Source organism: Urocampus carinirostris, chromosome 2 (genome assembly GCF_059441175.1).
Source record: "Urocampus carinirostris isolate Australia breed hairy pipefish chromosome 2, RoL_Ucar_1.0, whole genome shotgun sequence".
NCBI classification, from domain to species: Eukaryota; Metazoa; Chordata; class Actinopteri; order Syngnathiformes; family Syngnathidae; genus Urocampus; species Urocampus carinirostris.
In genome coordinates this window covers 53,710,073-53,732,549 of record NC_142350.1, presented here as the reverse complement: position 1 = coordinate 53,732,549, position 22,477 = coordinate 53,710,073, and the positions used below count along the sequence as shown (strand labels likewise).

General features: G+C 40.5%; 1 protein-coding gene across 2 annotated transcripts in view; it reads right to left on the bottom strand.

Annotated features, from left to right (window-relative positions):
* Positions 1-22,477, bottom strand: part of zc3h12aa (zinc finger CCCH-type containing 12Aa) — a 128,946-nt gene that overhangs the window by 66,500 nt on the left and 39,969 nt on the right. The window contains exon 2 of one of the 2 annotated variants that reach the window (XM_088328042.1): positions 11,375-11,462. The exons of the other annotated variant lie outside the window; for it this stretch is intronic. Within the exon in view, the coding sequence (XP_088184168.1) occupies positions 11,375-11,382 (8 nt within the window). The 5' untranslated portion in view covers positions 11,383-11,462. The remainder of the gene's footprint in view (positions 1-11,374; positions 11,463-22,477) is intronic. 2 annotated transcript variants of the gene reach the window in all.

The following is a 22,477-nucleotide window of genomic DNA, read 5'->3' as shown; positions in this document are numbered from 1 at the left end:
AATCAGATGCTGATATTATAATTCATGTGTTTATTACTTCTCAGCTTGATTAATGTAATGTATTGTTCTCAGGGTTGGGTAGGGTTACTTTAACTTGATTACTTTCAATTACTTTTGGATTACTCCAATACAAAATATGCTAATAAAAGACAAAATAAACTAAATATGAATAAAATTACTAAATTTTGTGCAGGCTTGGGGAGTAACGGAATACATGGAACGGCAAAATGATGTTGGCAAGCTGTTAGGATTTATTTTCATTTTGTTTCTGTCGCATTTGATGTTAGTTTTGCCGGAGATCAAAGCCAGGAGAGAAAGCTTACCACGTGTTGTGGGTCATAATTTTATTCATATTTAGTTTATTTTGTCTTTTATTAGCATATGTGGTATTGGAGTAATCCAAAAGTAATCAAGTTAAAGTAACCCTACCCAACCCTGATTGTTCTCTGGTCCCCTGATGTCTAGCATCAAATGTTTGCAGCTGGTTCAAAATGTGGAAGCGAAATTTTTGACTAGGAAGAGAAAGTTTGATCATATTGCTTCAATTTTAGCTAACTTGCACTGGATTCCTGTCCATTTAAGATTTAACATGAAGGTTCTGTTTCTAACTTACACAGGTTTTCATGGACTTGACCCCTCATAGCTTTCTGATTCCATTCTCCTAATGCTCATACTCTGAGCTTCTGTTTAAAAGATGCTGGTCTACTTGTGACTTCAAGAGCCAAGAAGAAATCTGCATGCTTGAGAGTGTTCTATATTTAGGCCCTGGTGGTGTTGGATGCACTGGCCCCTGAGATAAGATCCACAGCCTAGTGGAAGTGTTTAAATCTAGACTCAAGACACACTTCTATTCTATAGATTATGCTTGATGCAGACCTCATACCTTCCTTTTCCTGTCCTTCTGTTGCCGGGAAAGCGACGGACCTGGATGAGTCAGCGTACCAGCACCTGAATCAGAATCCTGTCATTATCTGCATTGACCAGCTGGCTAAGATGGGAAGCTGCGCTGTTTGCGGTCTTAGACTCTGGATTTTACATATTACCTATATTTATTGTTGATGTTGTCTATGTTTTGTGTAGAGTTACTAAATGCAACATCTATTGCAGCCTGGTCATCCTGGAAGGGGCATTAACTCTTGTCTGGCCCCTTCTCAAGGTTTTGTTTTCTTCCTCATGCTGAGGATTTTGAGTTTTACCTTGCCCGCTTGGGGCAGGGGATGGTGTAATTGTGGCTGAGGTAGTCCTCTAAGACATTTTGTGATTAAGGGCTATACAAATAGATGCGACTCGAAAAGTTGACTCGACTTTGGATTGCTTTCGACAGCACTTTTTCGAAACATTACCAAACAAATCACCGACCACTATTTCCGCAGTTTCCTGTTGAAAGAAATGTGTGATTAATTTTGTAATTACAGAGATGAAGTAACCCCCGCCCTCCGCAGATACATACACACACACATTAATTATTAAAATGAAATCAGAAGCTTTCCTCTGATTTAAGTAGACAACTAGTAGAGCATGTTGGGAGAACGAGGGGGAGGCAGTGGACCGTTTCCATCAAATGCTTTGTCAGGCAAGCCATAATGTGGCATAATCAAGTTATAATTTATCAATTATAATAATTAGCAGGCAGATCGTATTTAATTGAAGTGTTTAAAAGGCTCAGAGGAAAGCAGTCACACGGAAGAAAAAGGTTCTGGGTGAATTTTCCAATGGTGGGCTTCCACACTCCAGCAAGATTTTGTTTGTACAATTTCTGTGCGGACTGCGGCAAAACAGCCGGTATTATTATAGGAAAAGAAAATACCTAAATTGCGAGTCGTTTGGATTTAATAGGCAGGAAAACATCTTGATGGGATGACGACTACAAGATGTTGACATCCCAACAATAGCTTCGAAAGAAAATAGGGTGGTCTTTTTGGGGTTATTTTGGCAGCTTCAAAAGTGTGTTCCATTTTTTATTTTATTTTTCTAGCAGTGGAAAAAAAGCAACTCTGTTTCAGAGTCAAGTCAGTGCAAAACTGAAAGCAGTAATGTAATATTTATGATATTTATTTTCTAGTAAATCCATGTCCAAAAGAATGGTGACCACAAAAATAAACCCAATAACACGTTTGACAGTTTCACTCAGGGGTTCACTCTATTTTGTTGATCGCGGTGAAGGGAATACTCAGCAAAAAGAACCTTCCCCATTGTATTGTTTCTCCCACATATTTTTAATATATGTATCAATTGTACAAATTAGTTTTCCTGGTAATAAAGAAACCCTAAAATTCAAATAATCAAAATTATCTAATTCTCATTTCTCCATATTTGGAACCCTTTCTTGTGAAATCAAATATTCAAAATAAGCAAACAAAATCTGATATATGAGCCATTTTTCGGTAAAACTTTGGTTTAAATATATTTTCTTAAATGATAAAAATGAGCTGCCCACTGACATATTAAGTGAAGTCACATTTATTTAAAAATGTCTCAAAGGACTGCACAGGATTACAATTACACCATTGCCTGATCTTAAACCAATATGCGGGCAAGGAAAAACTCAAAACCTCTGCATGAGGAAAAACAAAACCTTGAGAAGGGGCCTCACGAGTGGTAATCCCCCTTCCAGGATGACCGGGGTGTATTAGACTTAGAATTGAGTAACAGCACACAAACTTAGGGAATCAATAAAAGAGAACAATAGGTAACATGCTGAAATTTGTCTGGAAAGTGCATGACAGCCTGTAACATAGTGAGAAAAGTCATCAAAAAGAGACTTTACGCTCGTCACTGCAGTATTTTGTTAGTGTGGCATGAAACTAGTGAGAGTAGGAAAAGGTTTGTTTCAAGTACAGTCCATACTAGCTTTGAATTATAAATGCTTCATGGATCCAAACAACTGGCCAGGGGGTGGGAAGTCAGTTTAATCTGATTTGCTGCTAATAAGCTCAAAATTAAACATCTCAGGGAATTATTTCTTTCTTGGCCAATCACACAACTGGATTTGAAAAAAAATCTTGGGTGCATTAATTATACTGTGTCAAATTTACGCTTTTAAATTTGAATGCAAAGCAGTTTAGCTTGGGGCTGTGTGCTTTGTTGAACTAGGCAGCGTCTGCTCAATTATGAAAAGGACTGTTCCATAATCACTTTGCAAGGAAATTAAGAGAACAAAATAATGATTAGGGCTTTTATTTCAGATCCAGTTAGGAGGGGAAAGGTAAAAGCATAAAAGAAAACCAAGCGCTGGGCTGGAAGCAGCCAGGCCGGATAAGCTCAGCCAGCTCTGGTCAAGCTCTCACGGGGAATAACTTATCGCTGTCCCACACTCCACTCTGTATTATCAACCATAATTTGGTAAGGTATCAGCTTCAAAAATGCCTTATTTTGTAAACCAGACAGATTTATTTCTTCCTTAAATGGTTTTTCCATCAACTCCACTACCAGGTGCTCAGCTTCATTCATCTAGTCCTCTCTGAAGATAGCAAAATTACCCAACTGTGCTTTAACTCACATAAATAAAAGGCGTCTCGTTCACTGCCATCAACCCCCAATGTACTTTTTGGTTTTAAATATTTTCCGGATTATAAATCGCCCCAGGCAAAACATGCATTATTAAGAAGCAAAAAAACATGTCGTACTGGGGTATCATATTTTTTGGGAGAATTTATTTGATAATATCTAACAACAAAATAGATAGATGTCATCTTAAAGATAATTTAAAAACAATACATAAATACATATTCAATGACATTTACCTTATCTTACGAACATTTGTCTCCAGTTTTATCTGTTGATAATTCGACATTTCATTTCAGCTTAAAAAACTTTTTGAAAGAGCAAACAAAAGTTTTCAATACATGGGATATACGGAAGGTGACAGTTTTAAATTGCTGGTTAATTACAATAAAAACTACGAGTTTACCTGTTCATTGATTGGGTAAATGACACCATGTTTTCTTACCAAAGTAAGATATTGTCAACCTGTTCAAAAAAGCATAGATATCACATATATATATATAACAGTGAAGAAAAAATGTATTTGAACACCCTGCTATTTTGCCATTTCTCCCACTTAGAAATCATGGAGGGGTCTGGAATTTTCATCGTAAGTGCATGTCCACTGTGAGAGAGATAAACTAAAAGTAAAAATGCACGTTTTTTTTTAAAAGATTTATTTGTGTGATGTAGCTGCAAATCAGTATTTGAACACCTGAGAAAATGAATGTTAATACTTGGTACAGTAGCCTTTGCTTGCGATTACAGAGGTCAAACGTTTCCTGTAGTTTTTCACCAAGTTTGCACACACTGCAGGAAACTTGGCCCACTCCTCCCCACAGATCTCTAGATCAGCCAGGTTTCTGGCTGTCGCTGAGTTTGAGCTCCCTCCAAAGATTTTCAATTGGGTTCAGGTCTGGAGACTCGCTGGGCCATGCTAGAACCTTGATATGCTTCTTATGGAACCACTCCTTGGTTTTCCTGGCTTTGTTCTTCCAGTCGTTGTCGTGTTGGAAGACCATAAAACCTCGTATAGTAACCACCCCCCATAAATATTACATGCATTTCTACTCTTATCAGGTTTTTCTAATGTATATGATTTCTTGCCGGCAGCACGGCGGATGAGTGGCTAGCGTGTCCGCGGCACAGTTCTGAGGTGATGAGATCAAACCTTCCTGTGTAGTGTTTGTATGTTCTCCCCGTGCTTGTGTGGGTTTACTCCGGGCGCTCCGGTTTCCTCCCACATTCCAAAAACATGCATGTTAGGTTTATTGGCCAGTTCGAATCATCTCTAGGTGTGAATAAGCAATTGAGTTGTCCGTCTCTGTGTACCCTGCGACCGGCTGGCAACCAGTTCAGGGTGTCCCCTGCCCACTGCCCGAAGATAGCTGGGATGGGCTCCAGCACTTCTGCGACCCTGAGGATAAGCGGTTCAGATAATGGATGGATGAATGGATATTTTATCATTTATTCTTATTTCTCCCCCTAAACGTTATTCGCCACCTTTGGCCAAAGTGCAAAGAGCAAACACTACAGTGACAGAATGATGCCTCGATTCGATTTTTACAAGATGGGGGTTGTAATGCACCACAAACATTCGGAGGGAACAAATAACAATATGAATAAACGATGTCCCTCGGGGAAAAGGACTGCCTCACTCTTTGTGAGGAAGATTGACTTCTCCGGTAAGATCAGCCGCAAGCGGCAGACACAGAAATAGAAATGGCGGCACGCTGAGAGTGGCACACTTCCTGTGCATACGGCCTCCCCCTTACCGAGCAGTGCAGAGAAAATAATGCATGTTCTAGGCAGCCTGATTACAAGCAATCAATTATCCTACAGTTCCTGTAGTGACTTGAATAAGCTCAGGCTGGATGCAAAAGAGTCAATTTTGCTAGGATTCAAAAAGGACACTTGTCCGAACTTCATATTGATTGCTTTTGCATATGATGCGGGTGAACACATGGCTAGACCAACCTTTCACAACTTTTTTCATGAAAGAAATGCAAAAATGTCAATGCCAAAGCACATTTTTTAAAATATATACCTACAAAAAACAATTTGATTTGGTTTGGAGAGCATAATGATTCAAAATTAAATCGATTTGAAAGTAAAACTAAATCTGTCTGGGGAGTCTATCTGCTGCAAGATAAAAATTAATCTCACCATGACAATTACTTTGAAGTCTTTTCTAGAACGAATGAAAAAATAATAATAAAACTATATTCAACATTTATTTTTGGTATAAACACCTAAATTGAGCATATAATACGTAAAGTACAGACGCTCCCCTTCTTACAAGTTACAAAAAAACGGTAGATACGAACATTTTTGGGGGGATGTCAAATCATGTCGAAAAATATCCAAACATTGCAGTTAGATTTTGTATTGTTCACCTTTTTCCGAGTACAGGAAATTACTGTAGTGCTTCCTCCTGCCGCGTGTGGCGCTGTGAGCGCTCACAGAGCATCTACCCCGAAAAAGTAATCCGGCTTCCTCTTCCTAGTTCTAGTGCAGGGGTCGGGAACCTATGGCTCGCGAGCCAGATGTGGCTCTTTCGATGATAACATCTGGCTCGCAAATCTGGCTCGCAGATTTGGGTTTAAAAAAATTATCATTTGTTTAAATGCATCCATCGATTTTCTATTGATCATGTCTTGTGCAGAGTTGCAGTTGCACGAGCGATTGTCTATTTTAATTGGATGATAATACCCTATGTTGGCCGTTACTGGGGGCACAGGTACACGCCCCCTTTTGCGTCCATTGGCACTTGACCGTTGGTCATTAGCTCAAAGCTAACTCTCCGACGGAGAAGATGGCGAAACGAAAAAAAGATGATGAATATCGTACATTTTCAGGACGAATACACCGAAGAAGAGGTATGCCTAATTTGCAATGACAAAATTGCATCGATGAAACAGTCGAATGTTAAGCGGCACTTCAACACACGCCATGCCTCCTTTGCACGGTCTGCTTTTGCACAGCAATGTGCGCTGGTTGTCAAGAGGAAAGGTGCTCAGCCGTTTTACGGCTTGCCTCAACGAAATACGGATTTTTCTTGAAATGAAAGGCAACGAGCATCCTGAGGTAACGAAAACTGAGCGGCTCCTCAAGTTTTATTATCTCGTGGATATTACCGAACATCTAAACCAGCTCAATGTTAAAGTGCAAGGCGTTGGAAATACAGTGTTATTCCTTCAACACGCTGTGTTTGCTTTTGAAAACAAGCTGGAGCTCTTCATCAAGGATTTTGGTCGCTTACTACATTTCGAAAAACAGAGTTTACAGAGGCATACACAACAAGTGAGCCCACTCAAAACATCTCCACCATCTAGCTGGCTTCACATCCGGTCTCCTCCAGTCGTTCAAAGCGCGCTTTGGAGAATTTTGTGAGCACTGTGGTCTTATTAAGTTCACCACCCATCCAAACGAGTGTTCACTGAACACAGCCAACCTGAGTTGCATTCTTGATGTCTCCCTGGTAGATTTTGAAGCAGAAGTGGCTGACCTGAAGGCCTCAGAGATGAGGATGAGCAAGTTCAAATCACTGAATGAAGAATTGGAAAGAATTGCACGACAGAAAGCGGTGTTGGCGAGCAAGCACATGAGGACAGAAATGGACAAACTTCAACCCAAAGACGAGCTGATTCTCAAAGCTTGGAACGCGCTTCCAGTCACATACCACACACCGAGGCGTGTGAGTATTAGTGTATTGACAATATTTGGATCGACGTATTCATGTGAGCAGTCATTTTCACATCTCAAAAACATCAAGTCCAACCTACGATCACGTTTAACGGATGAGGGCCTCAATGCCTGCATGAAGCTTAAACACACCAAGTACCAACCAGACTACAAAACCATCAGCAAATCCATGCAGCACCAGAAGACGCATTAATGGTGAGGATTATAACATCATTATTTAAAATAATAAATTAAGACGCTTGTTATGCTCACATTTAATTGAATTCAGTCTTAAAACATATTATATGGCTCTCACTGAAACACATTTCCAAAAATTGTGCTTTTATGGCTCTCTGAGTCAAAAAGGTTCCCGACCCCTGTTCTAGTGTAAAAATTCTATACTGGATCTCCAGCGTGTTAAGAACTTTTACAATTTTATTGTTTAATATCTCGTGCGTCCATTCAATACGGTTGGTGTAAAGTGTAAAAGAGGCGAGACGTTTTATTTTAAATGAAAGTGGAATAAGAAAGCTTGATGTGGTTGAGAAAATAGTTGGATTCCTTTTTTTCTGACACTTTCTACCTCGAAGGAGGAAGTCACCCAACTCTTGAAGCTCATCTTCCAAAAGTAAGTTAAACTTTATCTTTATTGAACATATTTTTTAATGAAATAATTCTTTATTACAAAACAATACAAGTTACTTTTACAAGCCTTAAACATACTTATATAAACCGTAAGTAGTAATCCCCTTCCAGGATGACCAGGGTGCAATAGATTTAGCATTGGGTAACAGTACACAAAACAGTGAAGATCTATAAAAGAAAATAGTAATAAATATATTAATAATATCATAAAATAACAGTTAATACAATTATTTAATTGACCTTGTCAGCTGTCCCATCAGGCATTTCCTTCTGAGATTGACTATATCACCCCGATAAAAGAATGGATATATGAATAGAGGAATAGAACCATTGGATCCAAGGCACTCACTTAAACCAGTGCTTTTTGCTTGAAATTTATAGGAGTTGACAAAAACTATAAAGGAAAATGTTGCGAGATACAAAGCAGTAAGTAAAAATCAGCGGTCCCCACACTACGACCTGCGAGGAAAACAATTTTTCACTAATCTGAGGAGGGGCCAGGGTAACGATTGCCTATTTGTAAAAATGTATTGTTTTCCAGAAAGCCACAAACAAAAAACCCTCTGAGGTCCTTGAGATTCAGAAAATAAACATAAACACCATTTATGCATTACTAATAACCAAATAACACTTAATAAAAACGAAGTCCACGGAATATAAACTTTGTTGTGCCATGCTCAGTCTTTACAGGTCTACGTTCAGTTTAGTTTTCCTAGAACTGGTATAGATGACTTGTGAAATGGCAGAGGATGTTATCTTGTCACGCTAGTTTTTGTCATGGTACCAGAGACACATGTTACTTTGGTTGTCTCAGGACTCTTCTACTTTGATGCACATATTTCGCATACATTGTTTGGCACCCTGCGTTTTCATTTCCTTTTACCTCACAAATTCATACTACATTAAATGAAGACTGAACCGCCATGTAGCCATGTGTATTATTCAAAATGGATGGGGATGTTGCTTGTATGAAGTGTAAAGAGACACTCTTTCTGAAGAGTCACAACTCTAGGTGACACTGAACTCCTAATGCCCCTGTTAAGCAGGTTGCTGTTATCGGTGTGCAAGCGTGTGTGTGAATGGGTAAACGTGAAGTACATTTTAAAGCACTTTGGGGGTCTTCAATGACTTGAAAAGCGCTATATAAATGCAGACCATTTACCATTTGTGTGTTTTGCATGTCACAATTACATTAAATTCTATTTATATATATATATATATATATATATATATATATATATATATATATATACACACACACAGAGTTGGGTAGGGTTACTTTAACTTGGTTACTTTCAATTACTTTTGGATTACCCCAATACCATATATGCTAATAAAAGACAAAATAAACTAAATAGGAATAAAATTACTAAATTTTGTGCAGGCTTGGGGAGTAATGGAATACATGGAACGGCAAAAATGATGTTGGCAAGCTGTTTGGATTTATTTTCATTTTGTTTCTGTTGCATTTTATGTTAGTTTTGCCGGAGATCAAAGAGATCAAAGCCAGGAGAAAAAGCTTACCACGTGTTGTGAGTCACAATTTTATTAGCATATTTGGTATTGGAGTAATCCAAAAGTAAGTGAAAGTAATCAAGTTAAAGTAACCCTACCCAACCCTATATATATATATATATATATATATATATATATATATATATATATATGTAATGTTAACATATGAAATACACAACACAATTAACATTAGTCTCTGGTATCGTGACTACATATGATGAGTGTGATGATGAGACAAAAGCCAATGTTACCAGAGATTGAATCCTGCTCCAACCAAACACGCGCTCATAGACTAAGTTCTTTTTCTCAACAAAACACACTATATTTTGAGAATATTTTAAGATGTTACCCCGCAAAAACAAAACCACCGCTTGACCACACTTTGGGAGTTGAACTACTTCAAAGTGGTCAGAAGCGCCGATTGCGGCAGCGGGTTACGGGTCCGACAACCGAAGTCAGCCGCCTCCGACCTGAAATCTGGCGTCACGGCAGATGGGCGGCGGTCTGTGATCTGTTGAGGCAATTTTGTGCATGGCTGCCACGGGTCGTCCTGGTGTGACATCTCCTGCTGGCAGAAGAGCTGCAGCCTGACCTTCACACTGGGCTGCTTTGCAGCTGCACACCCGTCACACACACTTCCATCCCACTTACAAACAACTGTGGCAAATCCCACCGGGGGAAAGAGGTGGAAAGTTTCAACGGGTAGAAAGCTTCGAGGCTACCCGGTCGTGAGGGTGGACGACTGACGGGTAAAAGTGCAACCAGAATGTCAAAAGCGGTTCAGAAACGTGCTGCTCGCTGAAGATGGAGTCAAAGCTGTACAACTACAGTTTTAAAATGTTTTTAATTGAAAAATCCTATGGCTGAGTGGTTAGCGTATCCGTGGTACAGTTCTGAGGTCATGGGTTTGAATCAACAACTAGCCTTCCTGTGCGTAAATTGCATGTTCTCCCTGTGCTTGTGTGGGTTTCCCCATAGCACTCCTGGTTTCCTCCCACATTCCAAAATCTCAGGTTAATTGGCCAGTCCAATGAGTAAATGAGTGGGTGAGTTGCATGTATGTTCTATGTCTGTATTTTGTATGTCACTTTGTGCCCTGCAACTGGCTGGGACCCAGTTCAGGGTGTCCCAAATATCTGAAGATAGCTGGGATGGGCTCCAGCACCCCACGACTGTCTCAGTCGGATGCGGTAATTACAATTCATGTGTTTGTTATCTCCCGTCTCAATTACTGTAATTCACTACTTTTCGGTCTCCCGAAGTCCAAAATCAAGAGCCTTCAGCTGGTACAAAATGCCAGGCTTTTAACTAAGACAAGAAAGTTTGATCACATAACCCTGATTTTAGCTAACCTGCATTGACTCCCTGTTATCTTAAGATGTGATTTTAAGATTCTGTTGGTAGTATATAAAATCATGCATGGACTTGCACCCTCATATCTTTCAGATTTAATTTCTCCCTATGTTCCGGTCCGGAGCTTTCGCTCTGAACATGCTTGTGTATTAGTGGTCCCAAGAGCCAAGAAGAGATCCGCAGGTTTGAGAGCGTTCTCCATTCGGGCCCCGGTGCTGTGGAAAGCTCTTACCCCTGAGATTCGATTTCCAACCTCAGTGGAAATGTTTAAATCTAAGCTTAAAAACACACTTCTATTCTATAGCATATGAATAACCTATATTCTATGTTGACAGTATCTGTGTATTATTTGCCCTCATGTAGGTTTTAGATAAGGGGATGGTGTAATAATAGTCTGTAGTTTGCAATAATCTGTGGTCTGTGCAGCCCTTTGAGACTCTTTGTGATTAAGGCTATACAAATAAACATGACTTGCCTTGACTTGACGACCCTACTGAGGTTAAGCGGTGCACATAATTGAGGGATAATTCGAGAAAATTGTCAGTGTTTCCATTTTATTTGTTTTCTTCCCGCTTCAAAATCAGAAATCCTGGCCGGAAGAATTACGTCGTTATTCGGGGTCAAGACTTTTTTTGCAACCAGTGTCGTCGGGGCACATCTGAGGACACGACTCTGTCCAGCTTTCTCTACTGACCGTTCCATGCCTGTTTACAGGTTGTAGCAAAGTTAGCACCAGTCCATTCCTTAATGTTGTGGGCCCAGTTCTTTTTCGGTCTTCCTCTCTGCAAACACAGAAATATAAAAGATGTAGATGTTTGTACAGTCTTGTTTAACATAGACTTTGTTATCAAATAAAGGCTTAGATTTGTTATATCACCCCTCATCCCCCCGGGTCCTTACAAATAAAACGTGAAATCAAGGTTTTTTTTAGGCTGGGTCCTGCATATCAAGTTAATTGGTCAGGCAAGGGCTGGGTAAGAAATTATTACCCCTAGGCCTGGGCTGGGTTGGGCTGGATTTTTACCTCCGCTGTTGGAGGAAATACGGAAAAAGCATGCTTACCGTTTTTCAAAGCAGTAAAAATGTTAAGTTATAAATGATTAACTTTTACGTATACATTCCCTTTTTGATTTGATTTTCAAATAGCTTGTATAAACCTTTATCTGTTAGCGACAATCGACATTGTTTTGTCTGTTATGGCTATTCCAGAATTTTCAGTTGCCGATCCGGGTTTTGTATAGTGTATACTGTAGAGGTATGATCTTGGGCCTGGGCCTGAAATTGAGGCCAGGTTCGGACTTACAATGTCAAGCATTAAGTCAGGCTGGTCAGGCTTCTGTCTCGCCAACTTTTTATTTTTATTTAATAATTAAAAAATAAATAAATCCCCTTTCGTGGAGGATTTACACAGCATGTACTTACTTCTACTCAAGTAATTATTTGGATGAAGAAAATGCTTACCAAACTATCAGTTTAACTCAAAATCACTATAGCCAAAAAAACGTTCCTCCTCTGTGTTAGGGTAAAAGGCGCGCGGCTTCCTCTTCCCACCACCCTCACGTCAGACGTCATTTCTGCTTCTTGCCAAAAGCTTGCAATCTTTACAAACTTCTTTTCTGATTTTTAGCCAAAATTTTCAAAATTTGCAGCTTTTAATCTGTAGGATTAAATTTTCTTTTCTGCGCCATTTTGTTCGGTTTTACTTTTGTTCGCTGCAGGTCACTGAGATGCGCACTTCGGTGGCAAACTGTTAATTTAGGCGCAGTGCACTCTTTTTTTAGGGACTCTGACCTTAGTAAACCCCAAGCTGCGCAGTTCAGTTGAAATGCACAGTTCAGCCAGCGCTGAAGTATGCACAGTCTGAGTAAAGCTTCGTGTTTACTTTGGCGGCAAATTAAAGCTTTTGTTTTTTTTCGGGCTCCTTTATCAAATCAAGTTAATCTGTTGGGTTAGGGTCTGACTCAGGTAGGGTCGGCCTGAATTTTTAGGCTCGATCTTACCTCTAGTGTGCAGGAATCTGAACCAGACATGGGACCAAGTCACACATGTGCAAGTCTCAAGTAAGTCTCAAGTCTTCACCTTCAAGTCCCAAGTAAGTCCCAAGTATTTTTTTCTTGGGCAAGTCAAGTCACAAGTCAAGTCCCGAGTCTTAGATTGCCAAGTCCAAGTCAAGTCACAAGTCATAAAAACAGCGACTCGAGTCGACTCGAGTCCAAGTCACTAAGTCTCAAGTCCCCATGTCTGATCTGAACTGATAGTTATGTTATAATAAGGTGGATACCCAAACACTAGTTTGTCAAGCAGCAGCAGCACAGTGGGTGACATAGAACCAAAGATACATTTGCGCCACTGAGCCTCGGCGTATCCGTGGGGAGATCTAAGCCAATAAGAGAGTAATTGAAAGAAGCGCTTGACTTCCCGTCTCGAACGGCTTACATATCGGCCTGAAGCGGCGTGCTGTTGAGACCACCGATGGGCAAAAACAAACATGCAAGTAGGCTTCCCATTCCAGGGCGACAATTCTGATCTTTTACGATCCCCGCTTCCCTACTTCATCTGATGTCTTATCTATAGAAGCCAATGAAAGATGATATAAAGAAACCCGGATAACTGTCGATAGAGACGGTTGTTTCATTTCACGCTTAATGGTCAGGTAGAAGGACACAAAAAATGTGATTCAAGTCTGACTCTGTAAAACACTGGTACATCGGTCGTCTTTCTCAGAGGCTTTGTTGGTCTACATACGTTTGATAGAAGAATAGAATAGAATAGAAGAAGAATAGAATTTACTTTTATTGTCATTCTTTGTCACCATGCACACAAAACGAAATGTCGATACACCTGACCCGTACAGTTTAACTGTAGTGAGCCGATGCAGCCGCAGCCAAACAGGGCGCCGCCATTTTAGACCCAACTGCTGTGTTGGGAGTCATTAGGTGACCAAACCCCCCAATACCAACCCTTAATAGCAATACGAGCAAATCCAGTCTGTAATCTTATTATTGTCCATCCATCCATTTTCTGCAGTGCATATCCTCAGTAGGGTCGTGGGGGTGCTGGAGCCCATCCAAGCCATCTTTGGGCAGGTTGCCAACCAGTCGCAGGGCACACAAAGCCAGACAACCACTTGCTCATTCACACCTAGGGACAATTTGGACCGGCCAATTAACCTTTCGGAATGTGGGAGGAAGCCGGAGTGCCCGGAGGAAACGTACACATGCATGGGGAGAACATGCATACTCCACATAGGAAGGTTTGATCTCATGACTTCAGAACTGTGCCACACATGCGCTAACCACTGCTCTGCCGTGCTGCCCGTGTTTTTATAGTATGTTAGCATGGAGCTAGCGGGCATTTGTGTAAAGCCCTGCGGTTCTTTTAAACACACGTCTTACCCTTTGATTCAAGTTATGTTTCACTATTCAATAGACAAGAGTCACCGCCCTAAGTCGTTGACAATTTACGGTTTTGATTAATATGCTTTTTCAGCCCCTCTTACCAAAATTTTCCCCACTATAAGCTACAAATTATTTAAAAACACCCTTCCCCCCAAAAGCCTACTGAAACGACTAAAAAAATGTACAGGTAAAATGACAAAAAAACAAAAAGTACCAAAAAAGAAAACCTAAAATATACGAATCTGAAAAATGCACAAATAACTGAGTAGTATGGAAAAAATACAAAAGCTATTAAAATGTGTTAAAAAATGTACTGAAAAGCATAAAGTGCTGAAAAGTAAATAACAGTATCAAAAAAACCTAAAAAAGTACATTTTACTCAAAAGGATGGAAATGAAAGACAAACGAGTGGAAAATGACCATCAAACGAGAAAAAAAGACCATAAAAACCCCCACCTAAAAATAACAACAAAAAACAACCTACGGTAATAGTGAAATTTAACCAAAACGCGACTGAAAAATGCCAAATAAGGACTAATAAAGTCTGGAACAGAAAGCTGTGTTTGCCTATACTTATATTTCATGTTGATGATGTCTGTGTATTGCCTGTTGATGCCCTTGCAACATCCATTACAGTCTGGTTATCCTGGAATGGGGATGATCTGATATGTAGCCCCTTAACAAGAGTCCTTCATTTTTCCCATGTTGAAGTTTGAGTTTTTCCTTGAGCTTGTGTAAGTTTGAATCAAATTGTCTTTATTGGCATTAATATCAACGTTGTGAAACATTGTATGCAAGGGGATTGGACATGGCGCTCCAGGGTGAACATGTGATCAAGAATACCACAAAAAAAAAAAACAACAACAAAAAGACTATCGGAATAAGAGGCAGAAAATAACATTTACAATGTAATGCTTAGAAACTGGCCCAAGTTGTAATATTTGTAATTGAGAGCGAACGGTGAATTGTAACAATAGCGCAGTAAAAGGAATTGCAAACACATTTACCAGCAACAACAAAAACAAATAAGTAACAAGATATTTTCAGAGTTTCGTGCAATAGTGCATATTTTCATAGTTGTATTTAGCAGCTCGGTGGCCTTGGGGGTATGGCGCCCGCTTCGAGACTGGGAGGTTGTGGTTCAAGCCTCAGACGAGTCATACCTTAGACAAACATTGGTACCCGTTGCCTCCCTGCTTGGCGTTCAGCATTAGGGGTTGGAATTGGGGGGTTTGGTCTCCTAATGACTCCCAACACCTCAGTTGGGTTGAGCGAGGGGGCTGGGAATCCCCTCCTCTGAATCAATCTCCCAAAAAGAGCCAGAAATGACTCTAGCCACCTCCCACTAGGGGGATATAGCTGTGGTATATATTATATATATATATATTTAGCAGAAGAAAAATAGAAAACAAAAATGGCAAGATATGTTTGCACAATTTTGTGCGATCGTTTAGGGTGGTGATGTCCCTGGGGAATAATCTGGCCCTGAGCCTGTTTGTTTTTGTTTAAAGACATGTGTAGCGCCTATCAAAAGGAAATCGGTCAAAGCGATGGTGGCCGGGGTGGGAAGTGTCTTTTATAATGCTGGTGGCTCTGGTACGGTAACGCAAGCCAGCAATGTCCTCTAGACTGGTCAGAGAGCAGCCAATGATTCTTTGTTTGGTGTTGATTACCTTCTTCATGTATTTCCAGTCAGATCCCGTCCTCCCAGTATACAACATGTTTCAGATCAGGGGACGGTGTTCGGGAATCCAATAGTCTGTACAGCCGTTCGAGACTTCTTGTGATTAAGGGATATACAAATAAACATGACTTTACAACAACAAATATTTGTTAAGATGGAGTCCTGTGGACCCCGTGTTTGACTGCCCTGAATTAGATGTTCATTTATTTATAACGAAATTTAATCATTTACAAGTATATTACATAGAAGTACAGTGGAACCTCGGTTTTCGAACGCCTCTCAGTTCGAACAAATCGGAGTCCGACCAAAAATTTCGAAAATTTCATGCTTCGCTGTTCGGTCAAAAAATCGGAGCTCGAACGCCGGAAATGCGTGAGTGCGTACGCTAGTTTACGATGCTGAGCGGCGTACGGGTGTAGATCACTCTTTTCGTGACCAACTGTTATCGCGTGCGGACGTGCTTCGTTTTGCTTTCACTTTTAATCTAGTTGTACGAAGTTTTTTATCCCCCTAATTATGCCTCAGAAGAAAGTCGGTGCAAGCAGCAAAGTTGCTACAGGTGAAAAAAAAAAGTAGTGCGTACAACTATTCCACCTGCGCCTTCTGCTGACCACCACAAAGTTAAGAAATCCTATTCATAATTCTTGTCTTTATCCTTTTTTACCCTGTCATGTTAGCGTAATTTTTCGTACGGAAGATTACGATAACGCGAACGTGCGACTAGCCTGGGTTAGCTTTGTTTATGTTGAACATTCGAGGTAAACATTCAGGGTGTTGGAACAGAGCCCAACTTTCAGGGTGTTGGAACGGAGCCCTCTCTCCAATGAACCGCTCACCACTTGTTGTGGAGACCCGGGTGCTAAATGACTTGTAAACAACCTGATTTTTTAATTTTTTTTACGCGTTCATGTTAGCGTAATCTTTCGTACGGAAGATTACGATAACACGAACGTACGATTAGCCTGGGTTAGCTTGATGTTTACGTTAAACATTCAGGGTAAACATTCAGGGTTTTGGAACGGATTAAAATGATTTAAATGATTTTTAATGGGAAAAATGGTTTCGTGATCGAACAAATCTGTTTTCGAACAGTCTTCTGGAACGGATTATGGTCAAGAACAGAGGTTCCACTGTAGTCCTTACAATATACTACTTTGTCATTTAAATGTCGTCTTTTTTTACTTTGGGTACCGGCAGTTTGGAAAGCGATAGAAACCTATGGTAATGTACAGCTATCGCTGCTATACGGCAATGTTGGTTTTGCGATCCTCACCTCAGACTTAATTACCTTTTGTATGCAGGGGTTCTACTGTATGCGTCTATTCCCTTTTATTTCGACTTTAATTTTGGCCAGAAACAAACACGAAGGCTCTGACAAAAAAAAACTTTGCCAGCTTTGCCTTGGCAGAGGTTGCAGCCCCCCCGGCTTGCAAACGTCGGGGCAAGAGCGGCATGGAGGAGGAGGTAGGGACCGCTTGTCTGGCTGAGGTGCGTCTAGCGAGTCCCGCCGGCTACACTTGTTACCGAGATGACAGCGTGTTTTGTTTCACCACACGAGCTTGCCACTGACAGTCTGCCAGCCCCGAGCCAAACAAACAGAGGGCGCAGCCATGCCAGGTATCGCCAGATCATCCGCTGCCGCACACACTCTCGGCGCACATAAATAAGTAAACAAACACGTTCCGTCGTGCCATGAAAAACATCTGCAGCAATTTGGCAGGCTTTTTCTAGTTAGTCCACCAGTAGTGGTCATAGTTTGGATTAAACCCATTCAATGTGTTAGGAAATAAATTAAAAATGTACCGTTTACCAAATTGTTCAAATTAGTTATCTGACTCCATTTACCAAATACAACCTACTTTCTCCTAACAATGCGCGCTCGTTTCTTGATGGGAAAAGATGGACAAGAATAGCCGACATTTTCACACGGGGGGGCAGATTTAATTTCTTAAACAATTTAGCTAAGTGAACTCCATCGAATATATGGCCGAATTAACCGAATTAGTGTCGCTTGAGTCTCTGTCAAGCCTCCTCTCTCGTTCTTCTTCCCTTATTTTCTCGGCCCAGGTTTTTTTTCTCGCTAGCTGGTGTGCCGGCTCCTCCCATAGGCGTGCCAGGAAAACACCCACGTGGGGTCCACCCCCTCGCCTCGATGTCTGGAGAAACTCAAAACAACAGAGCGTTTATTATCAAACAATGCCTTACGTCCTTCGTCAGATTCCTGTTATCAAAATTCCCCAGCCAAAACATTCCGCATTTGGAACGGCGTGACCTGAAGCCCTCTCAGTGAAAATCTTCATTGCAGTTGATAAATGTAACTTGTATTTAATCGTATAAAATCCTTTATAGTAAAATGTATAAGATCCTTCAAATGCCAGACATTTCTCCCTGCCAGTTTGACTTATTTTTGAAAAAGTCCAGAAAGTTTGGTTCTGTCGCAATAAGTATCACGGTTCCCTTAACCACATGGGTCGTAGGGGCACCAATGAGGACACAACACTGGATTTTTTCAGCTGTTGACGCTTCTTGGCTGTTTTTGGGTCCTGGCAAAGTTGGCACCAATCGATTCCTTATTGTGGTTAGCCCAGTTCTTTTTTGGTCTTCCTTTCCTACTGCCCCCTTGGACTGTGCCCTAGAGATTGATCTTGGCCAGTCCTGATGATCTTGTGAAGTGACCATACCACTGACGTTTCCGTCTGTGCACAGTTGACCAGCTCATCACTGGATCCAATGTGCTCTCTGAGGGTGTTGCACACCATTTTGTTTGTCACTTGAACTCAGTAGCTGATGCCTAGAAGTTTCCTGTAGCATTGCATCTTAATTGTCGAGATTTTATTTTTCAGGTTTGCTGAAAGATGAAAGTAACTAGAGTTTTGATGAGGCTGATTTTTAATTCCACTGTTATGTTCTTGTCCTTCCAGATGGGAGGCAAGTGTCTCCCATTGCAGTTGAAGTTAGAACAACATCTTGGCAAGGTGGCTTCTAATGAGATGATATCATGGTTTTGCAGAGGTCACTCAAGAAGTCTTGCCCATATACAGACGCTCCCCTACTTACAACCATTCGACTTACGAAAAACTGTACATACGAATATTTTTTTGGGGATGTCAAAAAAATATCCGGACATTGCTGTAAGCTAGATTCTGTATTGTGTGCACCTTCTTCTGAGTACAGGACAGTACTGTACTGCTTCTTTTCTGGGCTACCAGCATGTGGTGGCGATTTGAGAGGTCACTCAGCATCCACCCGAAGAAGAAATCCGATTCCTCTTCCTAGTTCGTTTGTAAACATTCTACACCCTATCTCCAGTGCGCTAAGAATTTTTTTATTGTTTAATATCTCGTTCATCCATTCAATATGGTTGGTGTAAAGTGTAAAGAAGAGGCAAGCCGTTTTATTTGAAATTAAGTAGAATGTGGAAGCTTGATGCAGTTGAGAAAATTGTTGGATCGCTTTTTTTCGGCCACTTTTTACCTCGGAAGAGGAAGTCGCCTCACTTTTGACGCTCATCTTTCAAAAGTCCAACTTAACTTTACAGAGCATATTATTGCATGAAATGTTTATTTTTTCACTACAAAACAATAGAGGTTAGTTATACAAACCTTCCATCTATCTATCTATCTATCTATCTTTCCACCTACCCTGGTCATATCCCTTGAGAGGGGTGACCGACAGCAAGACACCACATACAAAAATCAAGAAAATCAAAGAAAATCAAAAAAAAAAGGGGGGAAAAAGTAGCAAAAAACACACAACAATTTTTGGACCATGGCCAACCCAAATCCCCAAAAACCTAAACAAGTTAAGCACCTCGGCACCCAAGTTGGTCATGCTTGTGTCCCTCCAGATGAAACGGGACATAAGAAAGCGGCCACGTCACTCGGGTCAGGGTGACACAGCACACTCTTCTGTTCAACAGCAGGGCACGACTGCTTTCACTGGTTTACCCCTGCCGCATCATATGGGTGCCCAGCCCATCCCTTAGAACACGTCCAAACATCCCACTATCCTTTTACAACACCTCTCCACTCATTCTTATCACCAACAAGAGCTCTAGCTTCCACTATATTTAGACCTCTTTCCTGCAGAGCACTCATAACACTATCCATCCACGTCAATCGCGGCCTTCCTCTTGGTCTCCTTCCATTTACTTCTGCTCTGTAAAAACCTCTGTACAAACCTTAAACATACACAATATAGCACTGAAGCAACTTAGGGGAGCAAAAATCCATTAAAATTAACTATTAAAAGTGTTTGCATTGACTTAGATCAACGAATTATGCATATTTTCTATCCTCTCAATAGGTGCATTTAAAAGGGAACACATTTCATTTTATTGTGATTTTGTCAATTTTATTTCCTCTTCCTGCCCAAAATAATTGGTCCAAAGAAAGTTATGCAAGCGGGAAAACAGTGACAGGGAAAGGAGTGCAAAATACGAGTATCTGCTGCTTGAACATACAGTAAATGGTTTTAAAAATGTTAGTTTTTTGTTTTTTTTACCAGTATATTATCATTTATTAATTACTTAATTGAATCGTTATCAATATTTAGGTTAATGCTTTATCAATACTTTGGATTTCTTTTAGTATGTGGCTATTTTTCTGCATTTTAGGGGGCCGCTTGTATGTGATGTAGGGTTTACTGCAAGTGTATACTGTACTTGAAGTCGATTTAGTTTTGATGGTTATTTTGTTTCTGGGAAAAAATAGGTGAACATATTCTACTGTCTCTGCTTTAAACTTCACAATACTTTAATTTGAGTAATGGACTTTTTTTTTTTTTAATTCAGGTCGCAGCTCGTCATCTGGGTGGAGCGGTGGCTCCTGAAATCAGACCAGTTGAGAACCAGTGGTCTACATTAATGATTAGAGTAATGGTCCCGTTCAGTCATGTCGGTTTTGGGTCAAACAGCCGGCCAGGCCACACATTGCATTAAAAAAAACTTTTATTTCGAACGAGGAAGATATTGCGTAACGCAGCTCCAAGATGAGAATTCCCCCAAATCTTGCTGGTTTAGTGTAACTGCATCAATGTCGTGTGGATATTACCCCCCTTAAATCCCCAACTCAGCACAAAGGAGTACACATATCGCTTCGGCTTCGCGGATCATCAATAATTCAAGCGAGCACTTAAACCTCAAGTGTAAGAACAAGGCGGGCTTTAGAACATTCCTGGAAGAAGCTCAGTGAGCTTTCCTTGGATTGACAAGGCGCTTGACATGATCAAGAGACATGCAGGCGGAGTGAACATGCCTTTGCTGGAAAACAACAGAGGACCTCGTTCTCCCGTAGCTTGTTGAGCTCCAGCCATGCGCGGGAGGGACGGAGCTAAACTTGGCTAAACGCTGTGAAAGTTCAGATTCCTTTCCTGAAAAGTCTTAAGATTCGCTGTGCTTGATTTTACCACCCATGTGCAGGAACGTTGGGAAAATGTACCGACTAATCAGCCCCCGTTACCACCACTGGGTTTTAAAATTGCTTGAGCTCTTAATAGCAATATTAATTTCAACCCCCTCTGGCATCTTGTGCAAGGTGGAACGTCTTGTTTGGATATTTTCTTTCTTCCCCAATCACGTAAAGCGTTTAATCTGTAACGCCTTTACAGCCTCCACCAGCCTCGTGAAGTATTTCTCGCTCGCTATGCATTTCCATTGATCTCCTGCGCCTTCCTCCAAGGTTCCTACTCCTGAGTTAAAAGCAGATGGATAAGACGCAGGTGACATTTTAATGAAGCGTAGGGAATATTCGTCTTTCTAGATGCTTTCTGAGGCCATAAAAGGGACAGGGATGCTCACATCTATTGTGCAGCGGGGCGCTCTAAGAGGACACCAAGTCCAACATTCAAACAAATTGTGCATCCTTAGCCCAGGGGACAGAAACCTTTTTGTAACGGAGAGCTACTTTTTTGTTACTGATTAGCACGAACAGCCACCGGATTTTAGAATAGCAACTTTTTATGTTATTACTATGTCGTTACTGTTTTACTATTATGTTATTACTGGGTTGTAATTATTAGAAGTAGGGTTGAAATAGGCTTGGCCAACTGCTTCAAGTGATTTACCATTATAAATAAATAAAAGTCTAATTACAAACTTTGAAGAATTGATCATGCATTTGACTCATTACGTGCCATAAAGAATAAATATGTTTTCAGAGGCATCGCCCTGAGTGCCAAAGCGTAAACATTTTTTATTCTAATTTAAATTTAAAGGGTCTAGCATCACAGTCGATCTGAAGTATCAAACCTGAGAATGATTTCAGTATAATAAATCCCCTTTCGATGGCAGGGTTGGCTTTAATCAGATCTTTGTCCCCACATCAAGGAATCCCCCAGTTCTCTTAAATGTTAGAGAAATTTTATAATAATAGACTGGAAAAATGTATCGATCAACATGAATAAATTAACAAAAGTCAATATCATCAACAACAATATACATTATTTATCGGGCAGAATCAATCATAAATAGTATTGAAAAGATGATATGCAGCCGCAATATTTATCTTTTGATCCCATTATTCATAATATACTATTAACAAAACAAACAATATGACATCAGGGGAGAATCTTTGGAATGGATTTAAAGTTATTTGACTGTGAGGCAGCAATACGTGAAAATGGGAGAGTTGAAATCCGTATACTTGGACCTCAATTGTGGAGTGACACAGGGTTTGGTTCTGGGTCCAAAGCTATTCAGTTTATGTAGCAAAGTTAC